At 37.8% G+C, this 14,454-nt stretch overlaps 3 protein-coding genes and 1 long non-coding RNA gene across 10 annotated transcripts; 2 read left to right on the top strand and 2 right to left on the bottom strand.

Moving 5' to 3' along the window:
• Window positions 1-515: 515 nt before the first annotated feature.
• On the bottom strand, window positions 516-2,635 carry Glo1 (Glyoxalase 1). The gene is made up of 4 exons (XM_022830019.2): window positions 2,349-2,635; window positions 1,897-1,976; window positions 1,426-1,540; window positions 516-936 (listed from the first exon to the last, which is right to left on the bottom strand). Exons 1-4 carry the CDS (start codon window positions 2,494-2,496, stop codon window positions 746-748), a joined length of 534 nt encoding a protein of 177 aa, XP_022685754.1. The 5' UTR covers window positions 2,497-2,635; the 3' UTR covers window positions 516-745.
• A 17-nt stretch (window positions 2,636-2,652) lies between these two features.
• Window positions 2,653-5,911, top strand: LOC111258612 (uncharacterized). 7 transcript variants are annotated; one of them, XM_022830020.2, is made up of 4 exons: window positions 3,280-3,760; window positions 4,045-4,085; window positions 4,898-5,073; window positions 5,486-5,911. In XM_022830020.2, the coding sequence occupies exons 1-4, from the start codon at window positions 3,669-3,671 to the stop codon at window positions 5,552-5,554; spliced, it is 378 nt and encodes a 125-aa protein (XP_022685755.1). In that variant the 5' UTR covers window positions 3,280-3,668; the 3' UTR covers window positions 5,555-5,911. The 7 variants fall into 7 exon arrangements, 1 of the variants encoding a protein (XP_022685755.1); XR_002679094.2 differs by lacking the exons at window positions 3,280-3,760; window positions 4,045-4,085 and adding an exon at window positions 2,653-2,750; XR_002679092.1 differs by lacking the exons at window positions 3,280-3,760; window positions 4,045-4,085 and adding an exon at window positions 2,758-2,955.
• A 1,384-nt stretch (window positions 5,912-7,295) lies between these two features.
• LOC147753753 (uncharacterized) lies at window positions 7,296-8,343 on the top strand. The gene is made up of 2 exons (XR_015310207.1): window positions 7,296-7,354; window positions 7,773-8,343. It is a non-coding gene; the product is annotated as an uncharacterized LOC147753753 (long non-coding RNA).
• On the bottom strand, window positions 8,312-14,167 carry LOC111258600 (dihydrolipoyl dehydrogenase, mitochondrial). The gene is made up of 9 exons (XM_022829989.2): window positions 13,893-14,167; window positions 12,570-12,618; window positions 12,160-12,305; window positions 11,736-11,903; window positions 11,298-11,492; window positions 10,803-11,000; window positions 10,425-10,688; window positions 9,846-10,127; window positions 8,312-9,558 (listed from the first exon to the last, which is right to left on the bottom strand). The coding sequence occupies exons 1-9, from the start codon at window positions 13,932-13,934 to the stop codon at window positions 9,403-9,405; spliced, it is 1,500 nt and encodes a 499-aa protein (XP_022685724.1). The 5' UTR covers window positions 13,935-14,167; the 3' UTR covers window positions 8,312-9,402.
• Between the last annotated feature and the right edge of the window lie 287 nt (window positions 14,168-14,454).

The raw sequence follows: 14,454 nt of genomic DNA, 5'->3' as shown, positions 1-14,454 counted from the left end.
CCAGACTTACTTACCCATGTTTTATTCTAAATAGCATTTTAAGCTTACTTTATCTCCATAATACTATACTTGAGAGGTTGATAAGTATACGATATTCTTTGTCGAAAATAATTTATACAATTTATGATTTATCTATGCTCAAAATATTAGCAAGTTCTATCTTTTTCGCCATGTTACAGTACTAATTATCTTTCATAAAATTAAGCATGGCTCCTTCAATTGAATTCCGTTCCTAGCCCTAACTAAATTTAGCTTTCATAATATTTCCAACAGGCACAGGTTAAAATTTTCTACTAAGTCAAATAAAAAGACCTAATAAATAACCCTTGTAATAACAAACCTATAAGACTGTGACATTTTTAGTACCTGATTCTTGTTCCTTTAGGCTAATATGTGCACTTGATTTAGTTGGAAGGCATTTCTACTGCCATTTCCCACCACTTTTTGTCACGCCAAAAAGTCTCCACATATGATGCTTCGTTCGCGTTGTTCAATGTTGGCAAAGATGTCGGCAGTCTTGCTTACTCATATTTTATTTCAAAAAATCAAATAACATTTCAAACGAATTTTGTCTTCATTTGCGTTCTCTAATCCTTGATAGAAGTTAGGAAATACTTCCCACTTAAAGCAAACAATAGAGTTTTTGTTGGATTTATTAATGATTGTAACGAGAAGTTGGGATGAGCGTTTGAGAACGTTTACTCCTCAGAACCATTAACTGTGTATTGTGGATTCTCGAATTTATTTAGAGGAACCTATTGTTGAAGATCTCGATCCAGTAGCCGTCGGGATCCTTTATAAAAGCTAGGTTCTTCATTTTGCCGTCGTCTGGCCTTTTGATGAATTCTATCCCCAGTTCATCGAAGCGCTTACAAGCAGCCGCAACGTCTGGTACCATTATACCTATATGGCCGTATCCGCGGGGCTCCGAGTTACCTAGGGACGAACACAGCGGCGAATGTTTGTTTCGTTGCTTAAGTGGAATTTATGATAAAGCATTTACTTAATCCCATGGTAAAATGAGGTTGAAATAGAGTTTCAATCTCATTTATATTCCCCATTCAGTTTATTATAAACCCGAGGAATAGATAATTATTACTTCCCGTTACTTGTCGGCGTAATTTAGCGAAAATATTGAAAACGTCACTCTTGTACCTGTTGAACAAGTATAATCACGCTTTGCTACTGAAATTACCATTTCAAACATTTTAGTAGCAAAATTCTAACGATAGCGAACCTAGTGTGACTGACAAGGACTAAGAATAGAGAAGAACCATCCGAATAGAATTCTTTGAAAGTTCACTCAAGTTTGCTAAAACGGAGAGATTAAGACTGCAACTTTTATTGTCAGTGTATTAAAGTGGTGGCAGATAATGTAACTATTAAGAAGTCAACGTTATAAATTATTAAATAAATTTACAGTACCGTTGTGGTACCCTTTAAAGTTGGGGTCCCTTTCGGTGCCCCAGTTATGCGTCAGCTCCAGAGTCGCTTTTCGGCTAAAGGTCCACTCTCTCCGTTGCTTTGGATCTGATGGAACCTATTGAAAATAGCAAAAGCAACGAAACAGAGTAAAAGTATGCTAGGCTGGTATCGTCAATGTTACTCCATTGTCCCATTTATCCACTCAGAATATACGGCTATTTAATAAAATTCATTCAGTATATCACAGACTCGCATCTAAAAGTTTTCCAGAATCAATTGACCATACGTGAATAGCTCCTGATTTAACGCGCAGTAGAGCTTATCAAGTACTACACTGTATTAAGTGAGTTCTATATTTGAACGTTAGCATATAGATGTGTACTTTATATGCATCATATTTCAATATCTATGCCTTCTAAATATTTTCTAAGAAACAGAGCAATATAGAGATATTTTGCTGCCCTTATTTACCTCAGCAGGATTCTCGTAGCCCATAAAGTAGAGAGAAAATTTCATTTCAGGAAAGTCTAGTTTCTGCAGGAGGGTCATGCCTGCAAGAAAAACAGTTCGTTGAACACTGTTATTGCACAGATGGTGACTCGACGATAATTGTAGTTATAAAAGGTATTCCAGTTCTATTTATGATTACTGCAAGTTGCTGTTGCTAAATTTCATTTGCCATCTTTTCATTGAAGCCACACAGATTTCTTTGCCTATTTCGTAACATTTCGTTTTTACCGCGAAGATGTAGTGATGCGTGTAAAATCAACAGAGCTAAATAATGTAAGCATTCTTTTTCCAAGACGCTTTTCTAATGTATTCGTTCATGTTGGAAACAACAACATATTCATAAAATTTTGCACTAATTGGAGTTACTGAAGAATTGTCATTATTGCTTTAAATGAAATGAAATGAATAGTTACCAAGAACACGAGTATAGAAGTCAAGTGAAGCTCGAGGGTCTTTGATTCTGTACATGGTTTGCTGAAACAAGAAGTCTTTGGTGGCCTCCGTAGGAACGGCGCAGGCGGCCTGTGCATCAGCATCACTCAGATATGATTCCGAAGACATCTTTTCCAAAATTTGTGCCTTGGCTGGTATGCTTACACAGGTTCAGAGCTAGAATCTCACAGTACTTTTACGGCAACAGTAAAAACCATGGAAACAAAACTTCGGATTCGTGTTTACACAAACTGGCAAATCCCAATAAATGACTAGAAGCAGACTGTAGATGAAGACACGCGCTAGTTGACAACTCTCGCAATGGTGGCAACAACTCTACAAAGTCTTGCATATGCGAAAGTAGATGTCTCAGTTGTAAATTGGTAACGATTTTTTGGCTAGGTTCTTAGGTTGCGTTTGTTTTTCAGTTAGCATAGACGAGTATAAACTGTGGTCTCTCAAATTTTCATTCTGGTATATCCAAAAATTGGATTGGATTGAAATATATGTCAAAACCCTTATTATATTAGACACTCAGCTGAGAATATCTCTTACAATCAGAACATTTCCATCAGCTAGTTTTAAAAGGTGTGTATCCAATTAATGTTAAATAATTGGTCTAGTGTATCTAGAATCCTCATGTCATAAATTAGAATACGCGTTCGTCTGCTACGGCCAGACCCCTTTTGGCGATTTTGGTAACATACTATTAAGTCTAGTTTTATTACATCAAAGTTCAGCTTGTTTCCTTCACTAATCGTTGTGCAATACACACGGAAAGTTCGAATGTCCAAGTATGGCATATCTTGTGAACTGAACTCATAGGAATTAATTACGGAAACTGAAAGAATACTTAAAAGCCCAAAGTATTAATGTTAACTTATCTATACATAGAATAATATACAACGTCCTCATTACACAACTATAAATTAAGTCGAGCTAGTTTGTTTTTAATATTTAGTGCTTTGGAGCCGCATAACTAACTATCTTTCTATTACCAGCGGTGTGAAGTCGCCATATATTTGTATTGACTGCTCATGATAATTTGAAAATGTTAATTTTTTGTTTTCTTTTTGACACCTTATTAATAGTTAACATACTGATGAACATAGTTAAATATAGAAATCGGAATTAGTTAATCTTTTGTAGCGTGTGTTTCGAAGAGAGAATCAAGAGTTAGGTTACATTTTAGCACGAGTGGCTCATATAGGAGATTATTTGTCATCCAATGGTCGACAGTTGTTTCTTTATAGACTAAGTGCACTAAGAGAAGAATTATTTGCATTTCTTGTTCGGTAAAGATGAGCGCTCGTTTTTACCATCTTAAACTTAGTCTAACACCATGCTTCGATGGCTGTCAAAACATTCAGCAGCTAGTGATTGTATCAATGAAGTAAGGTCATTTGATTGAAACATATGACAACATAATATAATAGGTTAATCGTCTGCGGTCTTTCGCTCCTAATTAGAGCATGTTGAATAGCTCAAACTGCTTGAATTTATTTGACTATGTTTCCAATAGAAAAAAATAATTTAAAAAACTCGTTATATTCAATTACGTATTTGTGCAAAAACCATAGGTGTTGTGTCTGATATGCAGTAAGACTAACACACAGAACCATGATAATCCTAAACCGATACCACGATAACCACGCTAATATCAAAAACCATCTACAGAGACCAAAACCAGAGGAACGTGTTGTTGGACTTCAATAGTTGTGCGTAGGACAAAATTAGTTGCATTTGTGCTCCTTCTAATAACTTGTTCTCTAGACGCGAGCAATCTCTATCGATTGTAGTTTTTAGGTTATTCACTGAAAATATAGATACGGGAAATGCAAAAATAGACTAAGTTTCATATTAGCTTCACAAGCAATGAATATTTTTATATCTCAACATAAATATTATAGCAATCTCCATTATTATCTAAATTAGTCATCCAGTATCTTGTCAAATATATCCACATCCCATGATAAAACCCTCATTTACAGCATTTTTGGCCAGTTAATTTATTAGAAGCCTTTATGAGTGAATCAATAGACGGCGCTTAATTAATTTTCCAAGTCTTAGCAGGAAGGATAATATATTATCCGTTTTGCGCTGGAAAATCGCAAATAAAAATTAGCGCAATTTTTTTATGACACTCTTAAGGTGCGTGTGGCAATGTGAATAACTAGTTGATGAGATTCGGGTTAGGTAAGCTCATGATTTCGTACACCGTATGTACATTTGCTTAAAGTTGGTGCGCAAATAAAACATGTTATTGTATCGTGCTTTAAAAGCTGCTTCTTTCCTTTACTTCTGATCTCGATGATTTTTACTAAACCCGCAATATTTACCACTATGGCGACCATTTTCGATCTAAACCTTCGTTTTTTCGGATCAATTTAAATCGAAAAGGACGAGTTATTACACAGTTGTTGCTTTTTGGGTCTACTCATATCAGAATTGATAGTCTGGTAGAAAAAGTTTCACAAGAATCGAACGGACCACCTTTGTGTGGCACTTTCCTTCCTGTTACCTTTCTCAGATGAGATGTCTGTGTTAAATCGACGACAGCCGCTCGCTTCAACGCCTCGCAATTATGGAGCTGGCAACGACCGCCAGATATTTTGGACGATAGCGACTCGCATCAGCATTTTAATGATATTTTTTACATCATTCTTAGTCGTCCTATTCTTCATCGCCCACGGAGCTTTGATGGAGGTATGTGCGCTACGAGTCGATTGCAAGGTGCAACAGGCAAAAGCCATGTTCCAATTATATGCTCCACTTCAGTCTTATCTCTTATGCTGTAATCGCGCAGCAAATGGTATATAAGGTAATTGACTATGAATATTAAGCATCCTTCTCGAGCGCCATGTTCTCAGGCAAAACAGCTGCGAATGATGTAGTGTTACTCGATGGGGTGGCAGGGGCAAGTTTACTCAATACGTGTACACAACGTGTTATAGTTGTTCGTTATAGATCCGCTTAAAATAATTATTGTCCGCAACCTAGTATTCGTGTTGCTCAAGTGACAGTGTAGGAAACGCTGAACAATCGATGACAAAACTAAGATTTGAAGACTCTCTGATCTGAAGACTAATTTATAATAACAAATGTGGTCTCAATGCAGGTTGTGGAGTCTAGCCGGCAAAAACGCTACAACCGTCCCATGGGTGTTGCAAATAGAATTCCTAGCTAATGTAGAAAGCCTGTTAGAAGTTGCAACATATTGTCAATTATCACTTAATCAGCAGCCAGCCTAACGGTTCGTAAACGGCAGCCGTCCCGCAAACGAAGCTCTCCGGTAGAGGAAACAAACAAGGCCTCCGGTATTTCCTGGCTGCCTGAAATACGTATACACTACATATGCGGCGGTATATTCTAAATTACACCAAAGTGTAACCATTTGCGTGTCACGAGTTAATGGAGCGTCAACATAAGTCTTCGACAAGAGTGTTGGCAGCGTTCTTTTAAGGAGTGGTGTCATGGGTACGCTCTAACTAATGATCTTTCATTATTTTTGAAAAATAAAATTTAACCTGATTTGGTCTGAAAATGTGTCGGATTTTATATACTGATTATATATAACTTGGAATAGAAAGCCATCAGAACTAATGTTACCTCTCCAACACTATCATCAAGCAGAGCCTAAGAAGATATTACACTTAACTGTATCATAGCAACCCACAGCGAGTGTAGCTAAACAAAAGTTTCCTTTATATAATTTTCTGTCTAGCTATCTTAAGCTTTCAAATTTATTGACAACTTATCCATCCATAAAAAATTATGGGTATTGCTTGGTAAGAAAATCGGATATATATACAATCTCAGACAGAGTACATTACGAGAGAGATAGTATCTAGGAGATAATATATTTAGCGATCGGGGGCAGAATCCTCAACAGCGGCGCTTTGCCATGTTTGGCTAAATATCGGGAGGATCGTGAGAGACTAGAAGCTTCTGGTATCGCAACATATGAAAGTCATGGAATCAACTGCATTATCAACGAGAGTTGAAATAAGTTACTTTTTTATTGGGGTTACGGTAAAGACAGAGACCTATGTCTTTGAAGTTGAATTCAATGCACACCATGTGCACTTGTACTGAAGAAAATGTACTACTGCCAATAAAAAAAAAAACTGGGAAAGACTTGCATAAAAATATTGCTTACTGCAATTTCCCTGTTTTTTTTTTATTTTATATACCATTCGGAATCATGTGCGTTCCTTCAGACCCGGATGTATTTTCTAGCTGATGTATTGAAGCTTCTTTTTTTAATAGCTATGTGCGTATTCGGTGGTCTAGCTAGCTAGCGTTCTTGCCACAGCTGTCGAGTTTCTCCGGCTTCGAAATGGGATCTTGTTTCCTACTATAACCACTACTTCAAATGTGCATGCGTCGAAGGAACCGAAGTACCGGAATATTATGTGTAGGGAACCTCTTATATATAACTAACCTTTAAATAAATAATTCTCATAAGCGATAACGCGCATGTGTTTCGCAACGTGTACACACATCATCACCTTCCACGAATAAAGGCATTTATCATTCTGGGCCTATGCGTCGCTGCCGGAGTCATTCTATCATTTGCCCTACATTTTTTTTCACATAGGCTGTAACATATCATAGATATATTACAGGAGCTACATGAAGGTCGAAGTCATCAAAATTTTTTTATAAAAACGACTGTTCGAATGCTCAGAATTTGCGCTGGCATTACGCATTGTACGATACGATATGGTTGACATTCGATATATGACAGGCACGCCTATATAAACATTTCTCTTAATGCACCAGATATTATTCGTAACCACTTGTGAGAAAATAGACAATTGCCATTTACTTTCTGATGTACATCGTTGCATGTTTGCTGAATTTATGGATCGCTGCACACGGAATGACTCAACATCTTCAATTAAATCTTAGATTAGATCTGCGTAACCTGAAATAGAACACACGTGGTGTTCTCATACCATCCTTCACTACCTCCGAACAGAAGGTAATCGAATGTTTCCCAAAGCTAATGATGAAACATACGTATGAAGTATTATAATTCATAGATATCAAATCAGTATATAGAAGAACATTGGAAGCATATATATGCTTCCAATATTCTTCAATTCCAATGTTCAGCATAAAAGAAACAGACCTATATACGCTTCGCACTTCGAAGCGCACATAGGTACGTTTCTTTTAATAAGGCTTTTCCTGTTTTTATGAAAACTCATTGCAAGCTTGTCGATTATACCATGCTTCGTATAATCTTAAGCAAATTTAAAAATAGCAGAAGAAATACGTGTAATGGCTTAAATCAAGTAAGTTAGTACACACCCTCATCTAGAAAATTCTAGTCTTTGAAACTTTCCTTAAATGAATTAAGAAAACGTACCGAAGTGACAATTTTGCACACGTTGCAGCTCTACGGCAACCCACTCTCTATGTTCTAAGTTTTACGTCCGATATCGCCGTTAGGCATTCCATAAGACGGATGGCTTGCAGCACGAAACGAAGAACGTCTATGCCCGGGTGCGAACCTACACCATAACGCATCCTTAGGATTACCCAGTAAGCTATCACGGAAACCCACTAAAGAGGCTATGCCGAATTATTCGTCAACATTCTAGATGATAGGCGTGCTTAAAATAACATTATCTATAATCTGAGTTATTTAGCTCATGAATAAAATAGCTAACCCATTGTTGAGCAAAATCGTCATAGACTAAGATTGGGCTGATTTTTTACTGCCCGTTTCTTTGTTTCAGGACCTACTTTTCTATCTGACCCACTTTTTTATTCAACCCATATGTTTATGCTAGAATTTTGTAGATCTCACAAGAAATGGAGAATAATAGTCATAGTAGACATCGTCGCCGGTAGGATAATTGTCAGAAACTTACTAGCTGAAATGATTAATGTTTCATTATGAAGGTTATCGAAAATTATAAGAATATGAGGATAACATTAATAAAGCAACATTAATTCAATTTATTCAATCCGTCCTTTTCCCACACTAAGTTATTTACATTTTTCAGGTTTATTCATTTATGTATTGTTGTTGGTTGAAACATCATTTCGTCCGTCGAAATCATTCGTACTCGCTATCTCGTTTTTTTGTTATTATATCACTGCTTCAATATGTCCTTTTTGCACTGTTAACCGATTTAGAAGGGACACGCGAACACTTAAGGCTTCGTTCCGATGAACCAGAGTGGCAGTGTAAATTTTATGCCTTTTGTTTGCCTCTAATAGTAAAATGTTTGCAGAATTTATCAGAATGTTTGCAAAATCGCTAGCTAATCGCTATCTAACTCGTTATATTATAGCACAGTATAGTAAAAATAGTAATCATTATATGAATTATAACACCGGGGGCAATGAGTATGATTGCGACAGACTTCTACCAAGCGTAACCCGTCATTTTTTCCTTGTTGCTGCAGAAATAACAAGCACCTAACACTCATTAGTGCGTACCATGATCTAGCCTGTCAAAACCTGGTATTTCATGTGTAGCGAGAAAAAAATCTTCAGCTCACCTGTCTATTCTATCAACATGCACAAATGACACTGCATTTGTTTTCCTGTAATCATACTATCTCACTAGCCGGCCTTCATTTTATGACGCAATGGTTCGCTGGCTTTCCATTTATGTGTTTTCAAATCGGATGTTACTCCCATTTCTCCTATTCAACAAACATACCTGTACCATCTCAGACCGAGAGAGCCTAAATACTTACGACAATTCCGTTAGGTCACTTGCCATTCAAATACACCGCGTTCGTATGACGATAATCACATCGATTGCTTAGACTTCTAATTAAATTAAACTCACTCAATATTACATTTATGCTTATTATATTATCATTAAGTATCAGAAGGATTTTACAGCTAATAATTTGACTCTTTGGTCTTCGGGGATAGAATAATGATTTAAGGTTGATACATTTGTTTGCTGCGAGATGGTGTCTGCCGTTCTGGAATCTGTAGTTTCTGTGACAGGCCTGCGTGCCGTTAAAGGGGAAGACAAAGCCGATTGCTTTTCCTTTTAGCTTAGAAGTTGATGGCCTTGCCAGCATATGCAGCGAGATTGGCTTCTCGGAAGGCCTCTGAAACCGTTGGGTGAGCATGGCAAACGCGAGCTATATCTTCGCACGACGCTCCGTACTCGAGGCCTAGTGCAGCTTCATTGATGATCTCCCCAGCACCCTGAAAAATCAAATATAATTAGACCGAAAGATTTGAGTATATACAACCAAATATCCGAACTTACTGTTTTGAAAAACATTGTAGAAATAGCAATGCACTTAGGAACAATATACAATTGAAGAAAAGCTGTAGTAAGAAAACTTATTATTTATATATATATATATATATATATATATATTATATATAAAAAAAACAATTGTGTTTCGATAACTATTATACAACAAAACTCAAAATACACGACATCAGCTTAATGGACTATTTTAATATTGCTATTGTTTTAAACTCACCCATCCAATCATATGAGCTCCAAGAATTCGGTCGGTCTTCTTGTCAGCGATAATCTTTACCAGACCGTCAGTTTCACCGTTGGTCTTGGCGCGCGAATTAGCCAGGAGTGGAAATTTGCCAACCTTATAAGTAATGCCTTCCGACTTCACTTGCTCTTCAGTCTTTCCCACCCAAGCGACCTCGGGGTGTGTGTAAATTACGCTCGGCACGCAATCATAGTCGATATGTGGCTTGATACCCGAAGCAATGTTCTCTACGCAGATAATGCCTTCATCCTCCGCCTGTAGTCGGAAGGGATCACGCAAAGAGTCACGAAACGCAACGGCAAAGTGAAAATAAGTGCAGTCATGCACAGAGCGTAAGGAGCTAAATTCTAAAGGAACTAAATTCTATTTTGTTGAGTGTCGTAGTAAACAGAATTTAGCGTACATTTTTTCTGAAGATACTTACTGGAAATAATTGCAATAAAACAAAAACCTAAAATAACGATACTTTACTGACGTGTACTTTCGATATCTCCAGCAACACTTGAGTATCGTTTTGAAGGAAGTTATTTATGGGTTCAGCCTAAAACACACCTTGTGAGCAAGCATTGGGCCCGGGATGCAATCACCGATAGCATAGATATTCGGAATGGTCGTTTGGAAAGACTTGTTCACTTCGATTCTTCCTTTCTGGTCTTTTTTAATTCCGAGCTCTTCAAGGCCAAGGTTTTCAGTATATGGCCTTCTGCCGACGCACACGAGAAGAGTATCGCACTGAATCTCTTCACTTTTCGTTGAATCTTTCGCTGACTGCAGCTGAACGGTAATATTGCCTCCACTTTTCTGAGCTCCCATTACCTGTGAAAACATAAATTGAAATGTGTTACAAACTATCTGCACCGCAGAGGCTGACACCACAGAGATTGCAGCAGATCGCAAGTGACACAGAAATGATGTTATTGTCGGAGTTACCTTTGTGTCAAGCTTGAATTTCATTCCTTGTTTGGCGAGGATTCGCTGGAAGTTTTTAGAAATCTCTCCATCAATTCCAACTCCACCTATACTCCCAAGGAACTCGACGGCGGTTACCTCGGATCCCAATCTTAACCATACCGACCCCAATTCTAAACCAATTACTCCGGCGCCAATTACCACCAGCTTCTCAGGGACCTAAAATGTCACCATCGAATAGGGTAATTTAGAGTAACTCTTGATTTTTTTTGTTTTTGCGAACGCACTCGTACTGATCTAAAAAACAGTTTATGCTCCTTCAAAAGGCTTCATTAATTTCGACATAATGAATGAAACCATCACCAATGAATTGACGAAAGTAGAGCAAATATACACCATTTCATTGAAAATGACAACTAATTAAACTGCAAATCTATAATGTTTCTGGTAGAATCATGTATAGGCAATAGGAAATATATATTAGGTAATACAGAGGTCAAAAGCAAAACTACTTACTTTGCTGAGAGAGAGCGCTCCCGTTGATGACACAATGGTTTCTTCGTCAATCTCGATGCCCGGGAATGGTGTAACCTCGGATCCCGTTGCGATCAAAATGTTCTTAGTTTTTATTGTTTCTGTTGATCCATCCGCCTTAAGAACGGTGACTTCGTTTGGGCTAGTGATTTTCCCGTGTCCTTCGAACCGAGAAACCTGCGAAAGATATTCGATTCGTGTACAGGTAAAGATCGGCACTAGTTACTTCAAATATAACATGTATCATTAATAAAAATCAAGCTCACCTAAGAAGTAGTAATAAGCTAAAAATATTATGATCTTCACCTAATTTATATTTCCAATGATATGTTTAGAATAGTGCACATAGTAGGTAACGTAGCAAAGTTGTATTTGCTGAGAGTTCGGTCAAACACTACACTAGCATCATAATGACTTTACCTTATTTTGTTTGAAAAGATGAACAATTCCGCCAGTTAGGGCCGCCACAGCCTTGTTTTTCTGATCCATTAGATTTTTGAGGTTGAGTCGCACATTGTCGCACTCGATTCCTCGCGCAGCAAACTGGTGCAAGGCTTCATGGTACAGATGCGAGTTGTGTAGTAGAGCCTAAATGACGCATTACATTTTTTGTTGTAAAAGCTGAAAACCCTCAGCGTCGATGCCTTCCGCAGGTAATAATACCCACGCTAACTTTTTCACACTATTATAAACAAAACCAGAAATTAAGTGTTTACACATATAACCAGCATTGTTGTGCTTGTGAGCATGAGAATAGTATTATTAAGTACTTGACGGCGTTTGAAAATTCACGATGAGAATATTCACAAAGCGACAGTGTCGACTGTTTGAGCAAGTAACTTGCCTTCGAGGGGATGCAGCCAACATTGAGGCAGGTTCCCCCGAGGGTGACGTTTTTTTCGACACATGCTGTTTTTAGGCCGAGCTGTGCAGCCTTGACAGCAGCGACGTACCCACCCGGACCTGAACCAATTACTACCAGGTCGTGATCTTCTCAACCGGAGTTCAATGGCGAACGACACATGAAATCAAATCTAATACATTAAACTTTCCAGACAATCTTTTCAAACATGAGTTTACGTCCAGACTGGGTATTGTTAGTTTATTTCCTATTTATATTTATTTTATTTTGCAGCTTGTCTTGTCAAATAACAATTATAGTTATAATTGTCCGTCGTATTAAATGCTTTCTTTACTTTAAATGTGTTCTCTAGTACATTTAAATATTTAGCAGAATAATTTGCAGCCATTTACCGAGAGCAGCAGCGTATCCACGGTTCGAGAGAGTGGTGATAGCTATCCGCTGCAAAAAAACCAAATCTGTGTGTTAAAAACCAAAGTGTATACATGTTTTAGAAATCGGAATATCTTAAATACTGCGTTGCGGAACACGCAGTGAACAATCAAGGTATAAGTTGACAATGGCGATGACAACGAGAAAATATATTTCCATATAATCAAATCATTTAAGTACCTACTTAAATATTTTATTTAAATATAATAATGCTCGAAAAAATAGTAAAAAGTACGAGGGACATTTTTTGGAATTCTTAATAACCCTAATGTACCAAATTTACATAGGCACAGAAATTGGGCAATGCGCTGACTTTCTACCTATACTAGATCAGCCTGTATAATCAGCATATTATTAAAATAGCCTCACCATCAAAACGTTTTAAGTGAATCACAGAAACAGAATTGTGACCACTTTAAATCATTTTTGTCTACAAAAACAAATATTTTGCTTACTCACCAAATTTTCCATTAAAAAATTGATCGAAAAAATTTATCGTCTACAGGGATTACGAAGAACTAAGCATACTTTCAATTTATAGATTATTAAGCGTATACTCAAATAATCAGTGTAGATGTGCTGATAGACAAATTTTTTGGTAATGATCAGAGTATTTTACGTGTCAATGTGACTGGTCAATTTAACTTTTGATTTTTCTAAAACTAAGGAAAGAAAACGGCATTTTCAAAGGCAAAACGGACACCCTAGCGCGAATGTTCGTATTCAGGTACGTAATTTTGCAACGCACACCATCAAAGACACCGCTAATTTTGAAATTAACTCTTCATAGCAAAAATATTACATGGTTGTCCACCTGCACTGAGAAATGGCCGCTTAAGAAACCACATGGCATTAAGATAATTGATACCATGAATATACTCTTCGACTATTTTACCTTACACATTGCAAGTCAAAACTGATGACTGAGGGTCTGTGGATTTGCAGACAATGACCGCAGCCTAACCTCTAAAAAACTCTGTAGCCAAATACATAAAAACATATTCAAATAACAAAATTACATATAATCTAAAGACTCGCACATGCTTCTCGCAGGCTTATTTCAATGCATTTACAACAACGTGATACACGTAACTACCAGTAATCATTGTTTGCCGTTCCTTCGTCTCTTGCTGGAAACGCATCTCGCGCGATAGTGGGGTGCGCGACAGGCCATTGGGGGTCACCCCGATCAATGTATTTAATAAACGAATGTTTCCATCTTACCTGACTTTGCCTGTCTGACTGGCAGACAAAGTCAGGCGAATTGACCCTGTATAACTCACCCGCACAGCAGGAGAGATGCATCTGAGGATAGCTGAATTCATTGTGGCAGATAACTGCTGGCTGACTGTATTCGGTGCACTGGCAAACACTTGAATCTCTTTTCTTCCTGTTCGAACACTCAGCGCAAAACGACTTGTACGGCTAACGCCGCAATCTTTACGTTACGGCTACTGCTGCTACTATTTCTGTTAATTCCTGCTCTCCTCTACTAGGAGAACACAGACAGACGATAGTTCGGCTGATTGATCGCAAGGTCGAGCTCTTTCGGCACTCGAAACCACTCATCGAGAGTCCGGTTCAAAACATCGCTTTAGCGCGCTGTCGGTCGCTGTTCGTCCACAAGAAAAATTAATTATTTTTCCTGAGCAGGCATATTTTCTTCTAATTTCTTCAAAAATCTTACGCAGAATCATCCAGTAGGTCGGTCGGTGGTTGGGGTCTGATAAAACATGTTACAGCCTGCCGAATTTACCATGTACCAGGCTGAAAATTGGGATTGTTTTGGCTGAGGACAGCGGACACATGCCCGCCAATAAGGATTGTCCCGTCCATCACGGCAGT

Source organism: Varroa jacobsoni, unplaced genomic scaffold (genome assembly GCF_002532875.2).
Source record: "Varroa jacobsoni isolate VJ856 unplaced genomic scaffold, vjacob_1.0 scaffold_252, whole genome shotgun sequence".
In the NCBI taxonomy this organism is placed as follows: Eukaryota; Metazoa; Arthropoda; class Arachnida; order Mesostigmata; family Varroidae; genus Varroa; species Varroa jacobsoni.
Note: the sequence above shows the minus strand (reverse complement) of the source record. Positions and strands in the feature narration are given on the sequence as shown.